Below are 22,650 nucleotides of genomic sequence, written 5' to 3'. Positions count from 1 at the left end.
TAGTAATAAAGTTAACACCTTCATGCCTTCAATCTAACTCATACAATGTGACCTTTAAGCTCTGCCCCTCAGTTGTCCTTCCCTGTTCATAGTTTTGTTCTTCTACCTTCTAGCAAAGGATTCACTATCTTGCATTTTGTAGTTATTATTCCAAATTTTTAAAGATAAACTTACTATTAATACACAGCTGCATATTAAATTTCTTTTTAGTTTTTTCATATTGTTGTATAGATGGAGTCATCTTATAAATAGTCCATGACTTGTTTTATTTTACTTACCATTGTGATTGTGACATTATTCATTTTGAGAATATTATCATCTCCATAGATCTAACTTTTTTATTTTTATTTTCTCAGGACCCATTAACTTTTTTTTTCAACTAACCCTGATCATTTTTGATAGTCTCTTGTACTTAGTTATATATTCATTACTCTTCTCTGTTTGCCAATCTGAGTCCTGCTCCTGGTGGTTTATTTCTGTATGTTCTTTTCCTTTATTACTATGGCCTTAAGTGTCTGCCTGCAATGCGGGAGACCTGGGTTCGATCCCTGGGTCGGGAAGATCCCCTGGAGAAGGAAATGGCAACCCACTCCAGTATTCTTGCCTGGAGAATACCATGGACAGAGGAGCCTGGCGGGCTACAGTCCACGGAGTCGCTAAGAGTCGGACACGACTGAGCGACTTCACTTGTACAATTGAGAACTTTATGCAGGACGTCTTTGAGGCCTTGATTTGAATTGGTTCCTCTGGAATTTGCATATTGATAGGTGCTCTTGAGGCCCCTGCAAACCCAGTACGCTTTTAGACAAAATTTTTGCCTGAGGATTTGGTGGACAATACTGATAGTATGAACATTTTCCTAAATCTGTATGAAAACAGGTTTGTGATTACAGATGCTTAAGATAACCATCCTTTTTCTTCTCCACTGAAAAACAAGGCCCAGATAAGACATTTTCTCTTTATTGCCCCCTCAACTTGCAGCCTTCTGAAATTTTATGTCCTGAGAACCCTCATTTTGAGGTTGTGTCACCTCTCAATGTTCCTGGTTTTCTGTGGGGATACCAGTTATGATTTCCCACCTTACTTATTTTATGATGAATATTAATAAGATTCACATTGTTGTTGTTCAGTCACTAAGTCATGTCCAATTCTTTGTGACCCCATGGACTGCAGTACACCAGGCTTGCCTGTCCTTCACTATCTACTGGAATTTCTCAAACTCATGTCCATTGCAAGTTAGTGATGCTATCCAATGATCTCATCCTCTGTTGCCACCTTCTCCTCCTGCCCTCAATCTTTCCCAGCATCAGGGTATTTTCCAGTGAACCAGTTCTATGCATTAAGTGGCCAAAGTACTGGAGCTTCAGCTTCAGCATCAGTTCTTCCAGTGAATATTCAGGACTGGTTTCCTTTAGGACTGACTGGTTTGATCACCTTGCAATCCAAGGGGCTCTCAAGAGTCTTCCTCAGCACAACAGTTCAAAAGCACCAATTTTCTGGCACTCAGCCCCGTCTTTAGGGTCAAACTCTCACATCCATACATGACTACTGAAAAAACTATAGCTTTGACTATAGGGACCTTTGTCAGTAAAGTCTGTGCTTTTTAATACACTCTCTAGGTTTATCATAGCTTTCCTTCTCAGGAGCAAGCGTCTTTTAATTTCATGGATACAGTCAGTGTCCACAGTGGTTTTGGAGCCCAAGAAAATAAAATCTGTCACAGTTTCCACTTTTGTCCCCATCTACTTGCCATGAAGTCATGGTACCAGATACTGTGATCTTCGTTTTTTGAATATTGAGTTTTAAGCCAGCTTTTCACCTTCATCAAGTGACTCTTTAGTTCCACTCCACTTTCTGCCATTAGAGTGGTATCATATGCATATATAAGGTTGTTGATATTTCTCCTGGGCAATCTTGATTCCAGCTTGTGATTCATCCAGCCTGGCATTTCGAATGATATACTATGCATATAAGTTAAATAAGCAGGGTGACAATATACAGCCTTGTTGTATTCCTTTCCCAATTTAGCACCAGTCCATTGTTCCATGTCTGGTTCTAACTGTTGCTTCTTGACCTGCATATAAGTTTCTCAGGAGACAGGTAAGGTAGTTTGGTATTCCCATCTCTTTAAGAATTTTCCTCAGTTTGTTGTGATCCACATAGCCAAAGGCTTTCATGTAGTCAATGAAGCAGAAGTAGATATTTTTCTGGAATTCCCTTGGTTTCTCTGTGATCCAATGGATGTTGGCTACTTGAGCCCTGGTTCCTCTGCCTTTTCTAAAGCCAGCTTGTTTATCTGGACGTTCTTGGATCATGTACTATGGAAGCATAGTTTGAAGGATTTTGAGCATTACCCTGCTAGCCTGTGAAATGAGTGCAATTGTGTGGTAGTTTGAACATTCTTTGGCATTGCCTTTTTTTGGGATTGGAATGAAAACTGACCTTTTCCAGTCCTGTGGCCACTGCTGCATTTTCCAAATTTGCTGGCATATTGAGTGTAGCATTTTAACAGTATCATCTTTTAGGATTTGAAACAGCTAAATCACCTCCACTAGCTTTGTTTGTAGTAATGCTTCCTGAGGCCCACTTGACTTCACATTCCAGGATGTCTGGCTCTAGGTGAGTAACCACACAATTGTGGTTGTCCAGGTTGTTAAGACCTTTTTTGTATATTCTTCTGTGTATTCTTACCGCCTCTTCTTAATCTCTTCTGCTTCTGTTAGTTCCTTGTCATTTCTGTCCTTTATTGTGCCCATCTTTGCATGAAATATTCTCTTGGTATCTCCAATTTTCTTGGAGAGATCTCCAAGTCTTTGCCATTCTATTGTTCTCTTTTTTTTTTTTTTGCCTTTTTCACTTAAGAAGGTTTTTATCTCTTCTTGCTATTCTCTGGAATTCTGCATTCAGTTGAGTGTATCTTTCCCTTTCTCTTTTACCTTTTGTATCTCTTCTTTCCTCAGCTATATGTAAGGTCTCCTCAGACTACCGCTTTGCCTTCTTGCATTTCTTTTTCTTCAGACTGGTTTTGGTCACCACCTCTTGTACAGTGTTATGAACCTCCACCCACAGTTCTTCAGGCACTCTATCTACCAGATCTAATCCCTTGAATCTATTCATCATCTACCCTGTATAATCATAAGGGATTTGATTTAGATCATGCCTGAATGTCCTAATGGTTTTCCATACTTTCTTCACTTTAATCCTGAATTTTGTACTAAGGAGCTCATGATCTGAGCCACAGTCAGCTCCTGGTCTTTTTGTTGTTGTTGATGATTGTATACAACTTCTCCATCTTCAGATTGATTGTATTCTTTGCAGTCAATTTCATTGTTGATCATCTGGTGATGTCCATGTGTAGAGTAGTCTTTTGTGTTGTAGGAAAAGGGTGTTTGATATGACAGTGTGTTTTCTTGACAAAACTCCCTTAGCCTTTGCCCTCCTTCACTTTGTACTCCATGGCCAAATTTGCCTGTTACTCCAGGAATCTCTTGATTTTCTCCTTTTGTATTCAGTTCCCTATGATGAAAATGATATCCTTTTTGGTGTTAGTTCTAGAATGACTTGTAGGTCTTCATAGAACCATTTAAGTTCAGCTTCTTCAGCATTAGTGGTTGGGGCATAGGTTTGGATTTCTATGATGTTGAATGGTTTGCCTTGAAAACCAATCAAGAGTATTCTGTAGTTTTTGAGATTGCATCCAAGTACTGCATTTTGGATTCTTTTTTTGAGTATGAGGGCTCCTCCATTTCTTCTGAAAGACTCTTGTCCACGGTAGTAAATATAATGGAATCAGTAAACTAAAATGGACAAGCTTCACATTAGACCCAACAATTTCACATTGCATAAATTTTACAATATGTATTTATTTATCCTAAAGTTCTTTTTCAGAAAGGATGACACCAAACATCTACTGTGCCCCAAGAGTAGGGTTGAGATGATAGTGAAGGTGGTGGGATTCACTAATGTTCTCATGAAGCATCTAGTTCTTAAAAAGTGTGATTTCCTGAAATGCCCACTAGGGGACATAGTGGGCAAATGCACCCTGGATACCTGACCAAATTACCCAGTTCGCTGAGGAATCATTTGATATTATCAGTTTAAAAGCTGTAGGATATTCACTACTGGCAATGATTTTTATTTGTGATGGTTAAAAATCCCTTCTCTGGAAAACAGGCAGAGAGAGAGAGAGAGAGAGAGAGAGAGAGTGTGTGTGTGTGTATTTAAAGTATATCTTGGTTCAAGATAATAAACCATATTTGCACATTTACTTGTCTGTTGAGATTTGTTTGCTTATTTAAAATAATTGTCTGATAACATTCTTGCCCATGTTATTCTAACGGTGGTAGCAGAATGCAAATTTTGCAACTAGGGATTTTAGTCTGTTCTAGTTGCTGTTCACAGAATCAAAACTCAGAGTCCAATCAATGAGTAAACAGTCTTTCTTTGTTCCAGATAGATTACTTCTCAAGGTGACTAAGTATTGTGATCAAAGACTACAATCAAGTGACATTGAGCTGACTTATTTAAAAAAAAATAATGTACAATGCAAGCACTACCTTTTAAGCTAGCATATACAGTTGTACAAATAAAATGTGGATTTTGCTGTTTTGATATTCTAATTGTTAATTTGTGCATGTTCTCAAGTGACTGCTCTTTCACCCATACAGAAAAACAAAACACACCTAGATAGCCTCTAAGAAAAACAAAACATTATATGAAACCTAGATATTTAAAATATGCTGTGATTAAACTGAATTTCCTTCTGTAGACATAGATTAGAAAAATCAGAGTACCTTGAGAGTAAAAAGACAATGTGCTAAGATGGGCATTTTTACATAGCTAAATGATATGGTGTGCTTACTTGGTAGCTCAGCCGTCAAGAATTCACCTGCAATGCAGGAGATGTGTCTTTGGTCTCTGTGCCAGAGAGATCCCCTGGAGAAGGGAATGGCTACTCACTCTAGTATTCTTGCCTGGGAAATCCCATGGACAGAGGAGCCTGGCAGGCTCATGATCTTGCAAAAGAGCTGGACGTGACTTAAGTGACTAAACAGCGCAACACAAATGATATGGCTACCTTAATTTAAGATATTTTAAATGACTCATATAGTTTTTATCCCTTTGTTTAGGAAAGTAAGTCTAAACCAACAGTCTTGAAGCCAATAATTCTGAATGAAATTGTCGAAGCTCACAAAGCAAAGATTAAGGAGGTGGTTATGCGTGAGAGCGTGGCACCCATTGAGCACCTCAGATTTTATGACAAGTATGATTTTTTAATTACCAGAAAAGCTGAGCAAGATGCTGATGCTTTTCTTGCAGAAAATCATCATTATGAGAGAATAATACAAGAAATTCGCAAATACCAAAAACTCATAGAGGATATACAGTACACATCTAGAAAGGTAAATCACCCGTCTTGTACAGCTGTTCTTTGTACCTAGTGATCTTTTCCCTGGTTTATTAGCATGTATTCCTACACTGTACAGTGAAAGAATTAGACCATTATTATCAACAGATAACTATTTACTGGACTTTTCTATATGCCAAGCATTTGGTAAGCCCTGGCTATATGGAAATAGACAAAACACAAGATTCTTCTGCTCAGAGAGCTGAAAGTCTACCGTGCAAGCCTGACTTTTAAGTACTTTCTTTAATTTGACCCGTGAAAAATATCAAGAACTAATTTTTTTAATTGCTTTGGTGTTTATAAATACTTTGGGAAACAATGGTAATTATACCAAAATGTGGTTACTTATTTAGTAGAAGACTAGTAATTAAACATTTTCTACTTTTGTCCTTTTTAAAAATATTTTCCAAAATTACTACCATGAACATTCATTACTTTTTGTACAGAGCAAATATAACATTTAAATCTTGCACTGTCTATATAGCAATAAGTTAGTTCTCTGAAGTTTTTATATCCGTTATTGTCCTGAAATAGAATTGGCTTAAGAATACTATTCAAGGAGATTTACTGAGAAGATAGTGGTAGAGTATTTAAAAAACCCAGCCTACATCATATTAAAAAAAAACAAACTCAATTGTATTAGATCATACACACAAAATCAATATTGTGGAAAAGGCAAAATTGTGGGAATCATTTATGTCATTTCATGTTTATTAAACTTTTGATACCCATCATTGCAGACTATTCGTTTAGGAATGTTTGAAGTGCGCTGTGAGGAATTAATCAGAGCTTTGGTGAAGCGAGCAGATGTCATTTGTGGAAAACTTATTGCTAAAATGTTCAGAGATCATCAGGAAGTAAATACAAGGTACTGTGTGTAATACTTTTATTTTGTAGGCGGGGGGTGCGGTTTAAATAGAATCAACTGTCACCTAAAGTATTGGATAAAGCAGTGTCATAAATGACCTAAAAGAAAAGATAAAGCCACACTTATTTCTACTTGAATCTATTTAGTGTCTTTTTTTCCACCATGAATATGTTTTCCCAGTTTTCTGAATTAAGGTGGTATTAAAATGCATTTGCATTTCTTTTGTATAAGTCATGTGGACATTATCTAACTTCACATTTTTAAGTTTGTGTAATCAGTACACAGAGTGAGTTTTCAAAGTGGATATTCAGAGTAGTTGTCAAGGATCCCAAATTTGGAACATCATTTTACTGTAATTACCCTTCATGTCCATGGGAACATGTTATCTTAACTACAAGCTCATTTGTTGTTCAACCTGGAGATTTTAAGGAAAACTAACTCTTGATAAGTAAACTCAAAAATGCTAATGTGTAAAGCAGAATACCTATTTAAGGCTAGAAGTGTAATTAGTGTAGTTTTCTAACGCTGGTGATAATGTGGCTCCATGAGCCTCTTTCCTGATATCAGTTATATGGAATAAACTAAAAAGAATTTTTATAGTTATAGTGTTAGAGAAAATATTATTAAAAAGAATACTTCTTTTAGCCTTTGTAGAAGCCTAGAGGAAGGTCAGGCACAGCATTAGGAACATAGACTATGAACAAGGCTGCTGAAGTTATATTGCAGAAGTGGACACCCAATCCAGTAAATTACAACAGGGAACAGTAGAGACGGAAATGGTCAATTTCCTTCACAGTGAAGGTTGGAGGAGAGGGGAAAATCAGGGAAGGCTGAAAAGTTGCAGTGATACATGAATTCCTTTTGAAGGTTGAGTAGGAGTCCACCAGGTGAACAATGTGGGTGAAAGAATTCCAGTTAGAGGATATAGTATGTAGAAGGAAGTGAGATATGAAATGTCATGATGTGCCCTAGGAACAAGGAGTGGGTTATGTTGCTTTCACAGATACTGTGAGGGATGAGAGGTGGGGCTGGGGGGAGGCTGAAGAGGGTGGCACCACATGAAAAAGGGCTAGGACTTGGGTGGCTTATCTAAGACCCAGAATCACATATTCATCTCAAAGTACCTTTTCCTCTGCAAGTGTAGAATAGTGAATATGTGTTTTACTTATAACATTTCATGCTGAGTGAAATATTTAATTTCATAGCTATTTCCCTGCCTCTTAGCTGCCCCTAGAGCTCATGCCAGTTCTACTTTTTCCCTTTTTCTCCTAAGTATGCCTCTCGCCAGACTCCCAGTATGTACAGAGGACACACCAGGACTATTACAGGAACTGTTAGGTACAAATACCCTTAACTCCTTGCTCTCATCTGTCTCAACTCACCTCTGCACAGACCCCTTCCTGTCTGACTCCCCACCTTCTCACAGGACAAGGGTCTGGCAACCATTCATTGTTCTTGTCTCCACCCATAAGCTCAGCCTCATTGCCTTCTATCTCTCTGGACCTGTGCTTTTGAGTTGTCCCCTCTGTGTCTCATCTTAAATCTCTCCTTCACTGTTGATTCTGCCTCTGAAATTTGCAAACATGTTCAAAACCCTCTTCCATTTTCCATCTTCCACTTCAACTCAACATCATCACCATCCATTCCCTCTCTTTCACCTCACAGCAATCTTCTTGAATAAATTTCTATGCATTATCTCAACTTTCTTAACCTCTCACAACTCTGTCTTTTTTCTTTTTAATTTCATGGTAAGTTCATTATTTGTGTTGCCCACAACTCAAGTCAGTAGGAGATATTTGCATACTACCAGAAGTTTCTGAGCACACCAGCCCATTTTAACCGTGCCTTCCAAGTAGACCACCTTTTAGTACCATCTCAATTAAATCTCTGGTAGCATCCTTGAAACTCTAGGTTGGAAGTGATTGTTCATAGTCTTGTCTTGCATATTGGAATGTGGACTGTCTGAGAACCATTACTACATCTTCCACGTTTCTGAATCTCTGGCACTTAATACAGTAGTTAGGAACATGGTGAATGATTAAATGTGTATTGAATGAATAAGTGAGCACAAATTTGCTTTTAATTACTTAGATGTCATATACATAAGATAATCTATTTTTCATGTAATGGAATATTAAAACAGTATACATGAATATATTTAGGAATAAAATTTAATTATATAAATGACTTTTGTCTGGTTTTTCAGATTATGTGAGGAATTTGAAAAGATATCTGAAAAAGCTCTTAGCACACCTCCAAATACAGCAGAACTAATGGAAATGAAGGTATTGTTTATAAGCTCTGTATAGTCATATGTGTGTGAATAAATTGTTTTGCTTATTTTTCCCAGGTTTTTATAATTATTGACATGATAATATAGCAACAAATCACTCCAAAAGTTAAAACAGAGGCTTAAGTTACACACATACACTCTCTCTCTGTTTCTCTCTGTCTGTCTGTCGAAGCTTGGTGATGCAGGCTGGATACTCCTAGACGGTTCTGACTTAGCCAGATCAACTAGTTCTCAGTTGGGTTGACCATTATCATTACCTTCAGTAACTTTCTTCTGCTTCACTTTCCTCTCAAACTTCAGCAGTCTCACCTGTGCGTGTTTTCATGGAGTGACAGAGACAGAAAAGCAAGCCCAATTGCACATATGGTTTTTAAGTTTCTACTTGTGTCAGAATAGCAAGTAACCTATTGACCAAAGCAAGTCACATGGCCACAGAGTCTGTGAGAGGACACCCTAAGATTAGATATTGGAAGAGGTGAAATATTGGAGTTATTAATGCAGTTGTCTGTCTACAAGGATCTTTTTGAGAGCACTGTTAATAATCATTACTATGCTAACAGGCATAAACCAGGGCTGTCTTGGGAAACCTGAAATATGTGGTCATCCTTCATTTCTTAAATCAATGAATGTTTAATCCTTAAGTAATGTTTTGCTTTGTTTTCCATAGGTTATCTTTTACTCTATCATATATTAAACATTTCTGTGGTAGATTGCTGAAAAATATTTTGAGCATAGGACTATGGTACTGAAAATATCAGATAAGTCTCCTATGATTGAGGTCTGCCTGATCATGAGTAAAATAATATAAGACACCTGGCTGATCATCTTTTTATTTTGTTCCTTTTCCATTTGTGTAATGTTAAGCTTTTATAGGAGCTTTTTTTTTTCCTTTTCTAGCAATCGCAACGGAGAAGGCAATGGCACCCCACTCCAGTACTCTTGCCTGGAAAGTCCCATGGATGGAGGAGCCTGGTAGGCTGCAGTCCATGGGGTCGCTAGGAGTTGGACACGACTGAGCGACTTCCATTTCACTTTTCCCTTTCATGCATTGGAGAAGGAAATGGCAATGTCCCTGGGAGAATCCCAGGGACAGGGGAGCCTGGTAGGCTGCCGTCTCTGGGGTCACACAGAGTCGGACATGACTGAAGTGACTTAGCAGCAGCAGTAGCAGCAATCGCAAGATCCAAAATAGAACCTTGTGTTTCTAGATTTTAAAATATTTAAGCAAACCCAGAAAAACATGTAAAATCATTCAAAAGTTTGTATAGGTAAGAAATTACAAAAGGAGTTCATATGATTATGTACATTAAATTAATCACTTAAAGAAAATTTTATTAAAATTATTAGAACCAGCTTTTATATATCAGCCTCTATATATAATTCCTCTATTTCCTTTTCAAGTATTTATACTTGGATTGGGACTCTTGGCACCTGAATGTATGTCTGTGTATCAAATACAAACATACCTATAGTATTTTTTTCTTAGAATCTTTTATATTTTATGTTAGTTGTTGCAAAAGTGATATTTTAATATGAATGATTTTAAAGGTAGCTAGAGAGTTCCATAGCTGGAAATTCCTTTGAAAAATAATGAATATTGAGTATGAAGAGTGTTATTTATTTACCCCCGTAGCCATCACTAGAATTCTGTAGGAACTTGGAGTTATTTGGTGTGAATTTCTGTTTATAGCAACATTTAACAGAATTAGCAAATAGCACTCACTACTTGATGTTATATTTCTGTATCTTGAAAAAGTATTTCTGTAAGGTCATAAACATCTCATTTTACTCAATACAGAAGTCAGTCATTTTTTATCAGTGAGAGGAAATAAAAATCCATTTGTTTGACTGCTTAGAAAGCTGATTAACCAAATTGCAGCAATGTATTTTCAGTTAGACCTTTATTTGGATTTGCAACAACAATGAAAGAACAACAGCCTAATTAGAATGACATATGAAAGATTTCAAGACACTGTCTTTTTTTTTTTTAACTGAAGGATAATTTCTTTACAGTATTGTGCTGATTTCTACCAAATATCAACATGAATCAGCCATAGATTTACCCACGTCTCCTCCCACCTCCCTCCCTATCCCACCCCTCTAGGTTGTTCAGTTCAGTTCAGTTCAGTTACTCAGTCGTGTCCGACTCTCTGCGACCCCTTGAATCGCAGCACGCCAGGCCTCCCTGTCCATCACCAACTCCCTGAGTTCACTCAGACTCACGTCCATCGAGTCAGTGATGCCATCCAGCCATCTCATCCTCTGTCGTCCCCTTCTCCTCCTGCCCCCAATCTTTCCCAGCATCAGAGTCTTTTCCAATGAGTCAACTCTTCGCATGAGGTGGCCAAAGTACTGGAGTTTCAGCTTTAGCATCATTCCCTCCAAAGAAATCCCAGGGCTGATCTCCTTCCGAATGAATTGGTTGTATCTCCTTGCAGTCCAAGTGACTCTCAAGAGTCTTCTCCAACACCACAGTTCAAAAGCATCAATTCTTCGGTGCTCAGCCTTCTACACAATCTAGGTTGTTACTGAACCCCAATTTGAGTTCCCTGAGTCATACAGCAAATTACTATTGGCTATCTATTTTACATATGGTAATGTATGTTTACATGTTACTCTCTCTTTTTTTCCTCTTTATTTATAAAAGTGAAAAATAATATGGAATTATATGAAATAAAAGTTCCTCTTTTCCATAATTTCTTTCTTTGAGGGTAACGGTTCTCTCCAATTGTGTGTGTATGTGTGTGTGTGTAGATAGATAGATAGATAGCTGCTGCTGCTGCTAAGTCGCTTCAGTCGTGTTCGACTCTGTGCAACCCCATAGACGGCAGCCCACCAGGCTCCCCAGTGGAGTGGGTTGCCATTTCCTTCTCCAATGCATGCAAGTGAAAAGGGAAAGGGAAGTCATTCAGTCATGTCCGACTCTTAGCGACCCCATGGACTGCAGCCTACCAGGCTCCTCCATCCATGGGATTTTCCAGGCAAGAGTACTGGAGTGGGGTGCCATTGCCTTCTCCAAGATAGACAGCGGAGAGTGACAGAAAGGAAGAGCAAGAGAGAGCTGGTTATAAGAAATTTAAAAGAACTTTAAGAGCATTAAAAACAGGTACTTCCTGGACAGGCAGATATGGGGTATAACACAGGTTGGGATCAGTAATTGCCAGTTTTCTCATTTTTCTATAGGATAGCAGGTTTCCTTCACCATTTATATATTTAATATATATGCATAAGTTAATGGTTCAAAAGAACTTTGAGAGAACCACATGTATATGTGTACATACACATGGGCACTTCTGTGTTCATGCACATATGTGCGCACACACACACACACACACACACACACACCTATATATTCACCCACTCACACAAAAAGAGATCTGCTTTTGCAAAAATACAATCATTACTGCTACAAACTATTTTATTCACTTAATAGTGTACCTTCTCTGTACTTCTAAGTAAATAGGCCTCTTAGTTTCTTCCAAAATCAATAGCCAATTACTTCAGTACAATATATTAAATGATTTGTCATTTCACTCCTGATTTGAAATGCCTCTTTTTCAACAGTAAATTTCCATACATACTTGAATCTATTTCTGAGCTCTAGTCTTGTCTATTCTCTACTCCTGAAGCCAGAACAGGAACTGTTTAAATTACTGCCTCTATATAGTGCATTTTGCTGTTCAGCAGAGCTAGTCTCTATCACTTCCCTTTTTCATGATTATCTTTGCCTTCTTGAGTATTTGGGCTCAGAGGGTAAAGCTTCTGCCTGCAATGTGGGAGACCCAGGTTCGATCCCTGGGTCAGGAAAATCCCCTGGAGAAGGAAATGGCAACCACTCCAGTATTCTTGCCTGGAGAATCCCATGGATGGAGGAGCCTGATAGGCCACAGCCTATGTGGTTGCAAAGAGTTGGACATGACTGAGTGACTTCACTTTCTTTCTTTCTCAAATATTTACTCTTGAGTACTTTCAGAGACTTAGAATCATATCAAATTTAGTTTCTTTTAATACCCTTGCAATTTTGATTGAAATTGCATTGACTTTCTAGACTGGAGGAGAGACTGTTAGTCGCTCAGTCATGTCTGACTCTTTGCGGCCCCATGGACTGTAGCTCGCCAGGCTCCTCTGTCTGTCCATGGAATTCTCCAGAAAAGAATATTGGAGTGGGTTGCTATTTCCTTCTCCTGAGGAATGGCTTCCTTCATAGCTCAGTTGGTAAATAATTCACCTGCAGTGCAGAAGACCCCAGTTCAATTCCTGGGCTGGGAATATTGCCTGGAGAAGGGATGGGCTACCCACTCCAGTATTCTTGGGCTTCCCTTGTGGCTCAACTGGTAAAGAATTTTAAATAGTAAAGTGACATGTTAAATAAAACTAATTGTTATTTTTGAATTTTAAAATCTGTTCTGTTTTGGGTACGTATAAACTAGAATTCTGCCAAACTGTTGCTTATATATACTATCTTATAACATGCTTTCTTGAGATATTTTTGTGTTCTAGAGATGAAGATTCTTACAGATGTGATACTGGGGACTGTGAAAGTGAAAGTCACACAGTCTAACTCTTTGCGACCCCATGGACTATATAATCCATGGAATTCTCCAGGCCAGAGTACTGGAGTGGGTAGCCTTTCCCCTCTCCAGGGGTCTTCCCAACCCAGGAATCGAACCCAGGTATCCCGCATTGCAGGCAGATTCTTTACCAGCTGAGCCACAAGGGAAGTCCACTGGGGTCTGTAAGGAGAATCGAGCTGCAATGCGGGAACCCTGGGTTCAATCCCTGGGTTGAGAAAATCCCCTGGAGAAGGGAAAGGCTACCCACTCCAGTATTCTGGTCTGGAGAATTCCATGGACTATAACTATGGGGTCACAAAGAGTTGGACACAACTGAGCAACTTTCACTTTCTCCAGAGGATCTTTCCAACCTAGGGATCGAACCCAGGTCTCCCGCATTGCAGGCAGATTCTTTACTGTCTGAGCCATCATTTACATCTTTATAATATTATATCTTAATATGTATTTCTACATTTGTTTGGTACTTTAAAAATGTCCTTCCATAAAGTACCGTAGTCTTCCTCATAGGTTTAGCACATTCCTTGTTAAATTTGTCTATAGTTATATTTTAGTGTTTTGCTCAGCTGTGTCTGACTCTTTGTGACCCCATGGACTGTAGCCCACCAGGCTCTCCTGTTCATGGGATTCTCCAGGCAAGAGTACTGGAGTGGGTTGCCAAGACCTCCTCCACAGAATCTTCCCAACTCAAGGATCGAACCCAGGTCTCCTGCATTGCAGGCAGATTCTTTACTGTCTGAGTCACCAGGAAAAGCCACATTTTAGTTTTTATAACTAAAGTCTTGCTGTACTTGTGTCTGATGCAGATTTACAATTTTACATTTGTTAACTATGTAAACATTATTGGACTGTCTCCTCCACTAAACTTTAAGCTCTCTGAGGGCAAAACGCATGTCTGTTTTTGTCACACTGAATTGCCAGCACTTGGCACAGTATCAGGCATACAGTAGGTGCCACAAAATGCTATTCTGAAAGAATTAATGGTATCACTCATCGTCTGCCTCTTTTGTTCCGGAGAACTACAGCATTCCTTGGTTTTCCAGTGCTTTTTGTCTGTTGTTTAGTATTTCTGTCCCCCTCCCCACCACCACCCCTGCTCTTTCAGGAGGGATGAGAAGCAGACTGTGCTGCAGTCCCCTGTTTAAACCAAAAGTCTGTCCTTCTAACAAGTCTGTACATATTTATGCAGTGTATTTCCACAGGCTATTTTTTGACATGAACTGTTCCTAAAAATGCCATCTGTAATTTTTTTCCCCTCAGGCTTATATTCAGAAAGTAGAAACAGTTGATATGATTGAACTGGGACAAAGATTGGTGGAGTCTAAAAACTGCCTCGCCTTCCTCATTGAGTGTACCAGCTTTTCCCCAGCTGACATTAGGCTAAATAATAATGTCTTCCAGTGGTATGGAAGAATGGAAGAAATTTTTGATGAACATAGGAAAATCATTAAGGATAAAACAGAACAATATCAAGAAGGTCTTAAGGTAGGCATCATGGATATTTTAAATTATTTTCATTTTCTGGAAATATTTAGCTTCCGACATAGCACTGTCAGCGCCTCTATTTCACAGTTCACATATTTTAGCTCTTTCTTCCCATTAATCTTAGTAGAAGATAGTACACATATTAGATGAATGTGGCATCATTTCTTGATTTTTCAAGGGAGAAAACTTTTTAATACATTGCCCACAAATGACTATCAATGAAAATATTATCTTACACAGTTTATAGTACTCTCTTGAGTTTTTTTTTTTTAGTGTTTATTATTCACTTGCTTGTGCTGGGTCCTCATTGCTGCACAGGCTTTTCTGTAGTTGCAGTGCGCAAGCTTCTCACTGTGGTGGCCTCTTGTCGCAACGCACAGACTCCACGATGCGCTGGCCTTGGCAGTGGTGCACACAGGCTCTGGAGCACAGGCTCAGTAGTGGGGCACATGGGCTGAGCTGCTCTGTAGCACGGGGGAGCTTCCCAGTCAGGGATCCAACCCACGTTTCCTGCACTGGCAGGCAGAGACTTATCCACCGAGTCACCGGGGAAGCCCCACACTCTCCATTTCATCTGGAGTGCCCCACTGTCCCCCACACATGCCTGTCTATCCCGCAGAGTCATTGACTTCCGGAAAAGTCCTTTCAGTCAGACCTCAGTGCTTCTTCTCTTCTGTTCCCATGGTAGTTTTAACACTCTCCATTGGGCTAATTATATTTTCAATTTTTTCTCCCACTAGCTGGTCACCTCTTTGAGAGCAGGCCTTTTATTTTTACTTTTTATCTATTTTTTTTAACCCTACTGGCTAGCACAGTGCCTGACACACAGAAATGCCATGAGCACTTCATAGCTATGATCTGAATAAATGACACCATATTTTCAGTCTCGTTTTGCAGATAAGAGACTTAAGGCTCCCAGGTGAAGGTGAACAGACTTGTTTCAAGTCAGCCAGTAGAGCTGCTCTTTGATAGCAAGCCTGACCTCTGTCTGCCACACTATAGCAAATATAATTTATTGGCAGAATATGTTTGGAGCATAAATTATAGAGTTAAAAATTTCTTAATCCTTCATTTTAAACTGCAAGGGTATATTTAAGTATTTATTTCTATTTTACATTTAGGCCACTTCAGAATTTTTTTAAACCTATAGAAAATATCATGAATATTAGATGCGTATGCTATAATATAATAGATTCTTAGGAAATCATTGGGTGACCCAGAATTATCTATACTTTGTGGTAATGTATACCATTCTACAAACTATACTTCACATTAATGAATTTTTCTTCTCATTTTCCTTCTCTCACTGGGCCAGAGCAATTAATTGCCCAGGGAACTAAAGAGGACAGAAATCAACCTAGATAATCTATAAAATATGAAATTATTTTTAATAACCTAAATTTGAGTTTTGAGTGTTTCATTAAGAGCTGTTTAAGAACCATTTAATTTGGAATGTCTTTCCAATGACATTTTGTAAGAAACCTCTCATTAAAAAAACAGACACGTTTGTTTTACACTAGAAGAGTTTGGTTTTTAGGCTTGTAAATCTGTATGTATTTTTCTTTATTTCCTATGAAGTGAACTCATGGGACAAGAAAAATAAATTCAGAATGCTTTGTTTTAGCATTACTAATTGAAGAGATATCTAAATATTAGAATGCAAATAAAGAAATTCAGTTTTTTCCTGTTAGTAAAAATGCTGCTGTTACCTTCATAAGTCTCTAAAAAATTGGAGTACTCTTAGTCCCATACTTGATTATCATGAGTTTTTTTCAAGTGAATATATATTAGCATACTAAAGAATGCCATTGTTTGTTCTTATACATTTTATTCATTAGAATTTCTTACATTGATGATAGAGAGGTAAACTTTCTCTGATTTATTAATTATAGGAATCTTAACCCATTAGTTTTAAATCCAGACTCTTAAAAATTCTACATGTTTTGGATCCCAGTCATCTTCAAGATCATCCTTTTCTTTATATTTTGCCAGTTATGAAATGTAATAATTCTGATAACCATTATAAATTCCAAAATTTTCTCTTGATGCCTAAGGGTTTTTACTCTTAAAAATAGTTACAAAAAACTGTTTTTTATTAGTTACGGTGTGAACGGTTTGTGGAGGAATTGGAAAGTTACGCTAAACAGTCAGAAGAATTTTACTCCTTTGGAGATCTTCAGGATGTACAACGGTACCTGAAAAAGGCTCAGACACTGAATGCAAAGTTGGATTTAGCAGCAGACAAGGTATAATTTAAAAATTCTTCTAGGATGAATTTGTTCAACAGAAAGAGCATTTGACTTTGTATTGGGCATTCACCTTTAAGAAATGGATTCAAAGAGTTTAACGACATTTAATTAGAGATTAACATATATGGCACAAATAGATTTTATAGCCGTGCTTCAGGGAGAAGCAGCATTGCTGTTTTCTGTTGGTAGTGATAACATTTTAGGGGCCTTCCTCTTTTATTTTAAAGATAGAGTTGTATCTGCATCTGCTTTTGGAGTTTTATTTTGTGTCTCTTGATCATTTACATTATGTGATAGCACCTGGTTACTGTTTAGATTTCCCACCTTCATGGAAGCCAGCTTAGATTTCATGGCTGTGTTTTAATGGTCCATTGTTTTCTCCCATCAAGCCACTTTGTTTCCAATACCACTATCTCAGAAACCAGTGTTCTCAGTTAGAAGCTGGGTGGGGAAAAGCCATACTCTTTGCCATGTAAGATGTTTGAAATTTTTAATTATATTTTTTATAAAAAGGGGAAATAGAAAAACGGGCTTTTGTGGTGGTTCAGTGGTAAAGAACCTGTCTGCCAATGCAGGAGATGTGGGTTCAATCCCTGGGTTGGGAAGATCCCCTGGAGCAGGAAATGGTAAGTCACTCCAGTATTCTTTCCTGGGAAATCCCATGGGCAGAGAGGCCTGGTGGGCTACAGCCCATGGGGTTGCAAAAGAGTCAGACACAACTTAGCAATTGAACAACAACAACAAAATATGAAAACAGACCATATTACGATTCTCTAACATTTCTAGTATATTACAAGATTTTGATATTTTAGTTCAGGTAATTAAAGAGTTTATAATAATCTCAGATATGTAAATATATGTTGAGAAAAGAGACATTGTAATTTTTTTTAAAATTGATGCCACTGACATTTAAGTAATATGCATAATTTGCATATCTAGCTCACTCTTTTCAGTTCAGTGGATTACTCCTGTATACCCCCTACATCCTTACAACTTTACTACTTTGCTAAGAGGAAATCAATGCTTTCTTTACATCTCTTATCCTACTTACCTTTAAGACCCAGCTTCAGTTGTAACTTCTCTACAGGAGCATCTATGATTGTGCTATTTCAGAAGGCTCTCTTGTCTTTGAGTGATAGCATTTTAAAAAATATACTATTCAATTTATATTAATGGCTACTGTTCTAAGGCATTTCTTCTGTTGCTTATTTAATAAGTAACTGGTATTTAACTCCTCAACTGGATTACTAACTCCTTGGAATTAGTACTTTGCAATATACTTTTTTTCTGTTTTCCATAGTACCTAACACAATGTTGTGTATTTAAAAGTATTTAAATTCTTATTTAATAAAAGAAGCTATATCCTCAGTATATCTTGATGGACAGAGACTTCTTTATATGTATAAATTTACTATTTTAACTAACTTAAGAAGTCATTGTTCTCTGAAAACGGTGATAAAAAAGAAATAGGAACGGCAAAAATGAACAAACAAAATACATAGGAAAAAGAGATTATTATTTTCCAGATATGGCCTAATCTAAGTTTACCTTCAGTATTTGATGAGAGATTTTGGGGGGTCACATTGGATGTATTTTTAAAACTTAATTTTGAATATCATTCCCTTTCAGAGTAGTGTGTTTAATACTTGTCCTTTCAGATTGAGCAGTTTAATGCTGAAGAAGAGGCATTTGGTTGGCTACCTTCAATATATCCTCAGCGTAAAAAAATCCAAGATGGTTTGAACCCTTATCTCCGTCTCTATGAAACTGCTGTAGAATTTAGCACCAAATATAGAGCGTGGACAGAAGGACCATATAACAAGGTGAATCCAGACCAAGTGGAAATAGACGTTGGAAATTACTGGAGAGGACTCTATAAGCTGGAGAAAACCTTTCACGATTCTCCCAATGCGTTGGCAATGACCAAAAAAGTAAGAGCAAAGGTGGAAGATTTCAAGCAGCACATTCCTCTCATTCAAGTGATTTGTAATCCTGGTTTGCGCCCCAGGCACTGGGAGGCCATGTCCAGCATCGTTGGTTACCCGCTGCAGCCAGCAGATGATTCCACTGTCTTCTCTTTCTTAGATATGAATCTGGAGCCATATTTAGATAGGTTTGAGGGTATTAGTGAAGCAGCTAGCAAAGAATATTCTCTCGAAAAGGCCATGGAGAAGATGATTAATGAATGGGATGCAATGGAATTTGTCATTCTTCCTTATAGAGAAAGTGGGACATCTATTTTGTCATCAGTTGATGAAGTTCAGATGTTGTTGGATGACCACATTATTAAGACACAAACTATGCGAGGATCTCCTTTCATTAAGCCTTATGAAAAGCAAATGAGGTAATGTGATATTTTTTTGACAGTGTTTATAGTATGTTATCAAAATTATTACTCATATATAATATACAGTTCTTTTTGAAAATTGAGTCTGCACTTTATACTTAATATTTTAAACAGTACATTGGAAGGGATATTAACCTTTATTTCTTTTAGAAGAGTCTTGATACTTTTGCTATTATCTATATTCAGAGCAAAGTAGTAGACAGTGTCCAGATATTTTTTTATTGCCCACAGTCCAATCTCATATATTTGATGCTCAAAAATAATCTTATGCCTATGAACATAGTTATAGAACATATAAACAATAAATTGAAGACATTATGTATTTTTCCAAATAGACTAATTAGTTTGTTGTAGGCGACCCTTATCCTGTCAGTTTTTTTCAGTTTTTGTAATCTGTATTAAGCAGTTTATATTTTACCTTAAAAAAGAGTACATCCAAATCAGACTGCTATCTTTATTGTGAATTTACATGGCAAGGGAAAGCTATCTGCTTGGAGATATCAGCCTCTCGTTATGGGTACATTATCCTAAACCTGAGCTTGCCCAGCAATTGGTGTTGGCTCAGTCTCTGATTGCTCTGCCTCCTGCCCAGCTTGTCCAATATGTTCATCAAGAGTAATTTTTGAACTTCTCTGAAAGTGGCATGTCTAGACTCTATTTTTAAGAATAATGCATGAGGTCATTAGCTAGTGAGAAATTTTCTGCATTGGTAGGGATTAGATAGAGAGAGAGGGAAGAGCACCAGAAGGAAGCAAAAGCATTCATTTCCTTGTGTGAAAGACAAATTTATTGATGCACATGGAAAGGAAAGGCATTTTTTAAAGACATTTTAAAATGCCTGGTGACTTTTTGAACTCCTATATACATTTCTTGGTGTTTGCAATCTAAAATTACAGATCACCACTTATAAATGATGAGTAATATATTAATCTATACATAAAGCCATCCCATATCTAAGTTTTGTTGCCTTTAACCAATCATTCTTCTTTATGGCTATGTTATCTCATAGCATAGTGATTACAACTGTCTAGGTTCAAATCTGGCTCTTTTGTTCATTAGCTTGATGCTTACCTCTATGTACCTTAATATCCCTACTGGTAAATAAATATTACATTCTGGACCCTGCCTCTGAGGGCTGTTGTGAGGGTAGAGCAAATACACACAAAGACCTTAGAACTGTGATTGTAAAATTGTTAGTTTATGCTGTAATTATAATATTTATTCTTAAGGAAATTTAGTCATTTTTCCCTCTGTATTTATAAATGAACCAATAATTCATTTTAATTCAAAAATGCCACACTAATATATGGGCTCACAAAGAGTCAAACACGACTTAGCAACTGAACAGAACAGAATATACTTACGATTGTGTAGGATATTTTAAAAATGCCTATTATATCTTATCAATTGGAATATTTTCTCTTGGAAAGATAGCTGTTGTGGGTCCAAATTTTTTAAAAAATGAAAAAACAGAATTCATTCATCCAGACTGAATCTTGGATGTAATTACCTTTCCTAAGAAGTTCAGAGTGCCTTTGATTGAGAATACCATTACTATCTGCAAAATCTCATTCTTAACTCATACTCTTTGGCATGGAATTGGATTGCAGAAAGGTTTATTGAGATGACATATATAGAAACCAACCCGTTTGTAGATAGGTGCATCTGTATTAGCATAAATGTTGATGCTATTATTTAGATACAGATTTTTTAGAGCCAATCTAGTGATTTATCTTTGATTGTAGGTAGATGAATGGAAATTGGCATAACAACATTGCATGTACTGTTAACAGTCTAGTTTTGAGTTTTATCATGTGAAACATTTCTTGATTTGCTACTGATAAGCACCACTGTGTTTTGCTTCTCAGGGAGTGGGAGGGCAAGCTCCTGCTGCTTCAGGAGATTCTGGATGAATGGCTCAAGGTCCAAGCCACATGGCTGTATTTGGAGCCCATTTTTAGTTCTCCTGACATTATGTCTCAAATGCCTGAGGAAGGGAGGCGATTTACAACTGTGGATAAAACATGGAGAGATATAATGAAAAGTGTCCTACAAGTAGGTAAAAATCTGTGAGAACATGATTATTTTGTTGAAGTAACATTTTTTTCAAAACAATCCAAGTAAGCCATTGTCTTTTCCCCACATATCTAATATCCCGCATTAGATATTATTTTAGAATCCCAGGAGCAAGAAACATCGAAAGGAAAATGGGTGTTTTGTCCTGATTACTTCCTGAGGTCCGAGTTGAACTTGCATCATTTAACGGCAGTGGTTCTAGCAGTGGTTCTTGCCAGATGCTCTGGTAGGAAGACAGCAAGGCATGCCCAGCACGGGGTGTCCTGTCTGTTCTCTGGCTCCCCATTATGGCTGCACCACCTCTGAAGCGTTCTGCGGTGAGAAAGAAAGCAGCATGCCGACCACGCAACCAAGAAGTTTCTCTGTGGGGACTTAGAAAAAAAGAGCTGCAAAGATATAGATATATCTAAAGAGCCCAATAGATACAAACAAAATGCAGTCTATCAATCAAGCAATTAACAGATACAGTGGAGAAACCACAATTTGAGAGAATTTAATAAAAACCAGTAACACTCAAGAAAGTATGGTTTATGTTCAGTCCAAAAGACATGCCTGCAAAGCATAGTTTGTGTGTTAGATGTTAAAATTAAAATAGAAGAAATATTAGTTATTATATCATTAAATGAGTGTGAACTTCTCTATTGGTGTTTTGATCAAATATTGATACAAGTTTATTATAAAGTAGAGAGAGGATTATGTTAAATTTTTTTCTATCCTAAAATGGAAATATGTTTATTTTAATAATTTAAACTTTTAAAATTGTGACTACAATCCTAAATGTTGATAATATTGTATCAATGACAATTATATGATTTGATAGGAAAATATCCCATAAGATGGACATGGGTCTGTTTATTTAATAAGTTTACTTTATTTTATGTAATAATACTTGAAACAAAACATTGTATAAACCAAAATTTTGTAGAATTAATCCCATTGGAATTCCATATTTAAAGAACTTACTGATAAGTCACATTTTTCTTTTTTTAAATTCATTTCTAATTAATTTGCTTTGTAAATTTAGCTTCTCCTTTTATATATTGTTTCCTTACAACATGGAAAAATCCTTGTAACAAGTATATGTTTTTGTTTGGAAAAGGATAATGTTGCCCCCCATTTTTGTTGCCCCCCCAAAAGAATAAAGCCGATGCTTGTATTCTCCTAGTTAATATAATTTTAAAGGTTAAAAAAAATTTTTTTTTGGCATTTCATCAAGAGAAGTCACTCAGTCTTGTCAGACTCTTTGTGACCCTATGGACTGTAGCCTACCAGGCTCCTCTGTCCATGGTATTTTCCAGGCAAGAGTACTGGAGTGGATTGCCATTTCCTTCTCTAGGAGATCTTCCCGACCTAG

General features: G+C 37.3%; 1 protein-coding gene across 1 annotated transcript in view; it reads left to right on the top strand.

Annotated features, from left to right (window-relative positions):
• DNAH7 (dynein axonemal heavy chain 7) overlaps positions 1-22,650 on the top strand; it is a 256,795-nt gene that overhangs the window by 59,460 nt on the left and 174,685 nt on the right. Inside the window, exons 13-19 of the mRNA XM_069574477.1 lie at positions 5,130-5,402; positions 6,148-6,275; positions 8,482-8,560; positions 14,400-14,624; positions 16,724-16,870; positions 18,532-19,217; positions 21,089-21,275. Coding sequence (XP_069430578.1) covers positions 5,130-5,402; positions 6,148-6,275; positions 8,482-8,560; positions 14,400-14,624; positions 16,724-16,870; positions 18,532-19,217; positions 21,089-21,275 — 1,725 coding nt within the window. The remainder of the gene's footprint in view (positions 1-5,129; positions 5,403-6,147; positions 6,276-8,481; positions 8,561-14,399; positions 14,625-16,723; positions 16,871-18,531; positions 19,218-21,088; positions 21,276-22,650) is intronic.

The sequence above is a fragment of the Ovis canadensis genome, chromosome 2 (assembly GCF_042477335.2).
Source record: "Ovis canadensis isolate MfBH-ARS-UI-01 breed Bighorn chromosome 2, ARS-UI_OviCan_v2, whole genome shotgun sequence".
NCBI lineage: Eukaryota > Metazoa > Chordata > Mammalia > Artiodactyla > Bovidae > Ovis > Ovis canadensis.
The sequence above is the reverse complement of the archived record's forward strand: the minus strand, read 5'-3'. Positions and strand labels throughout refer to the sequence as shown.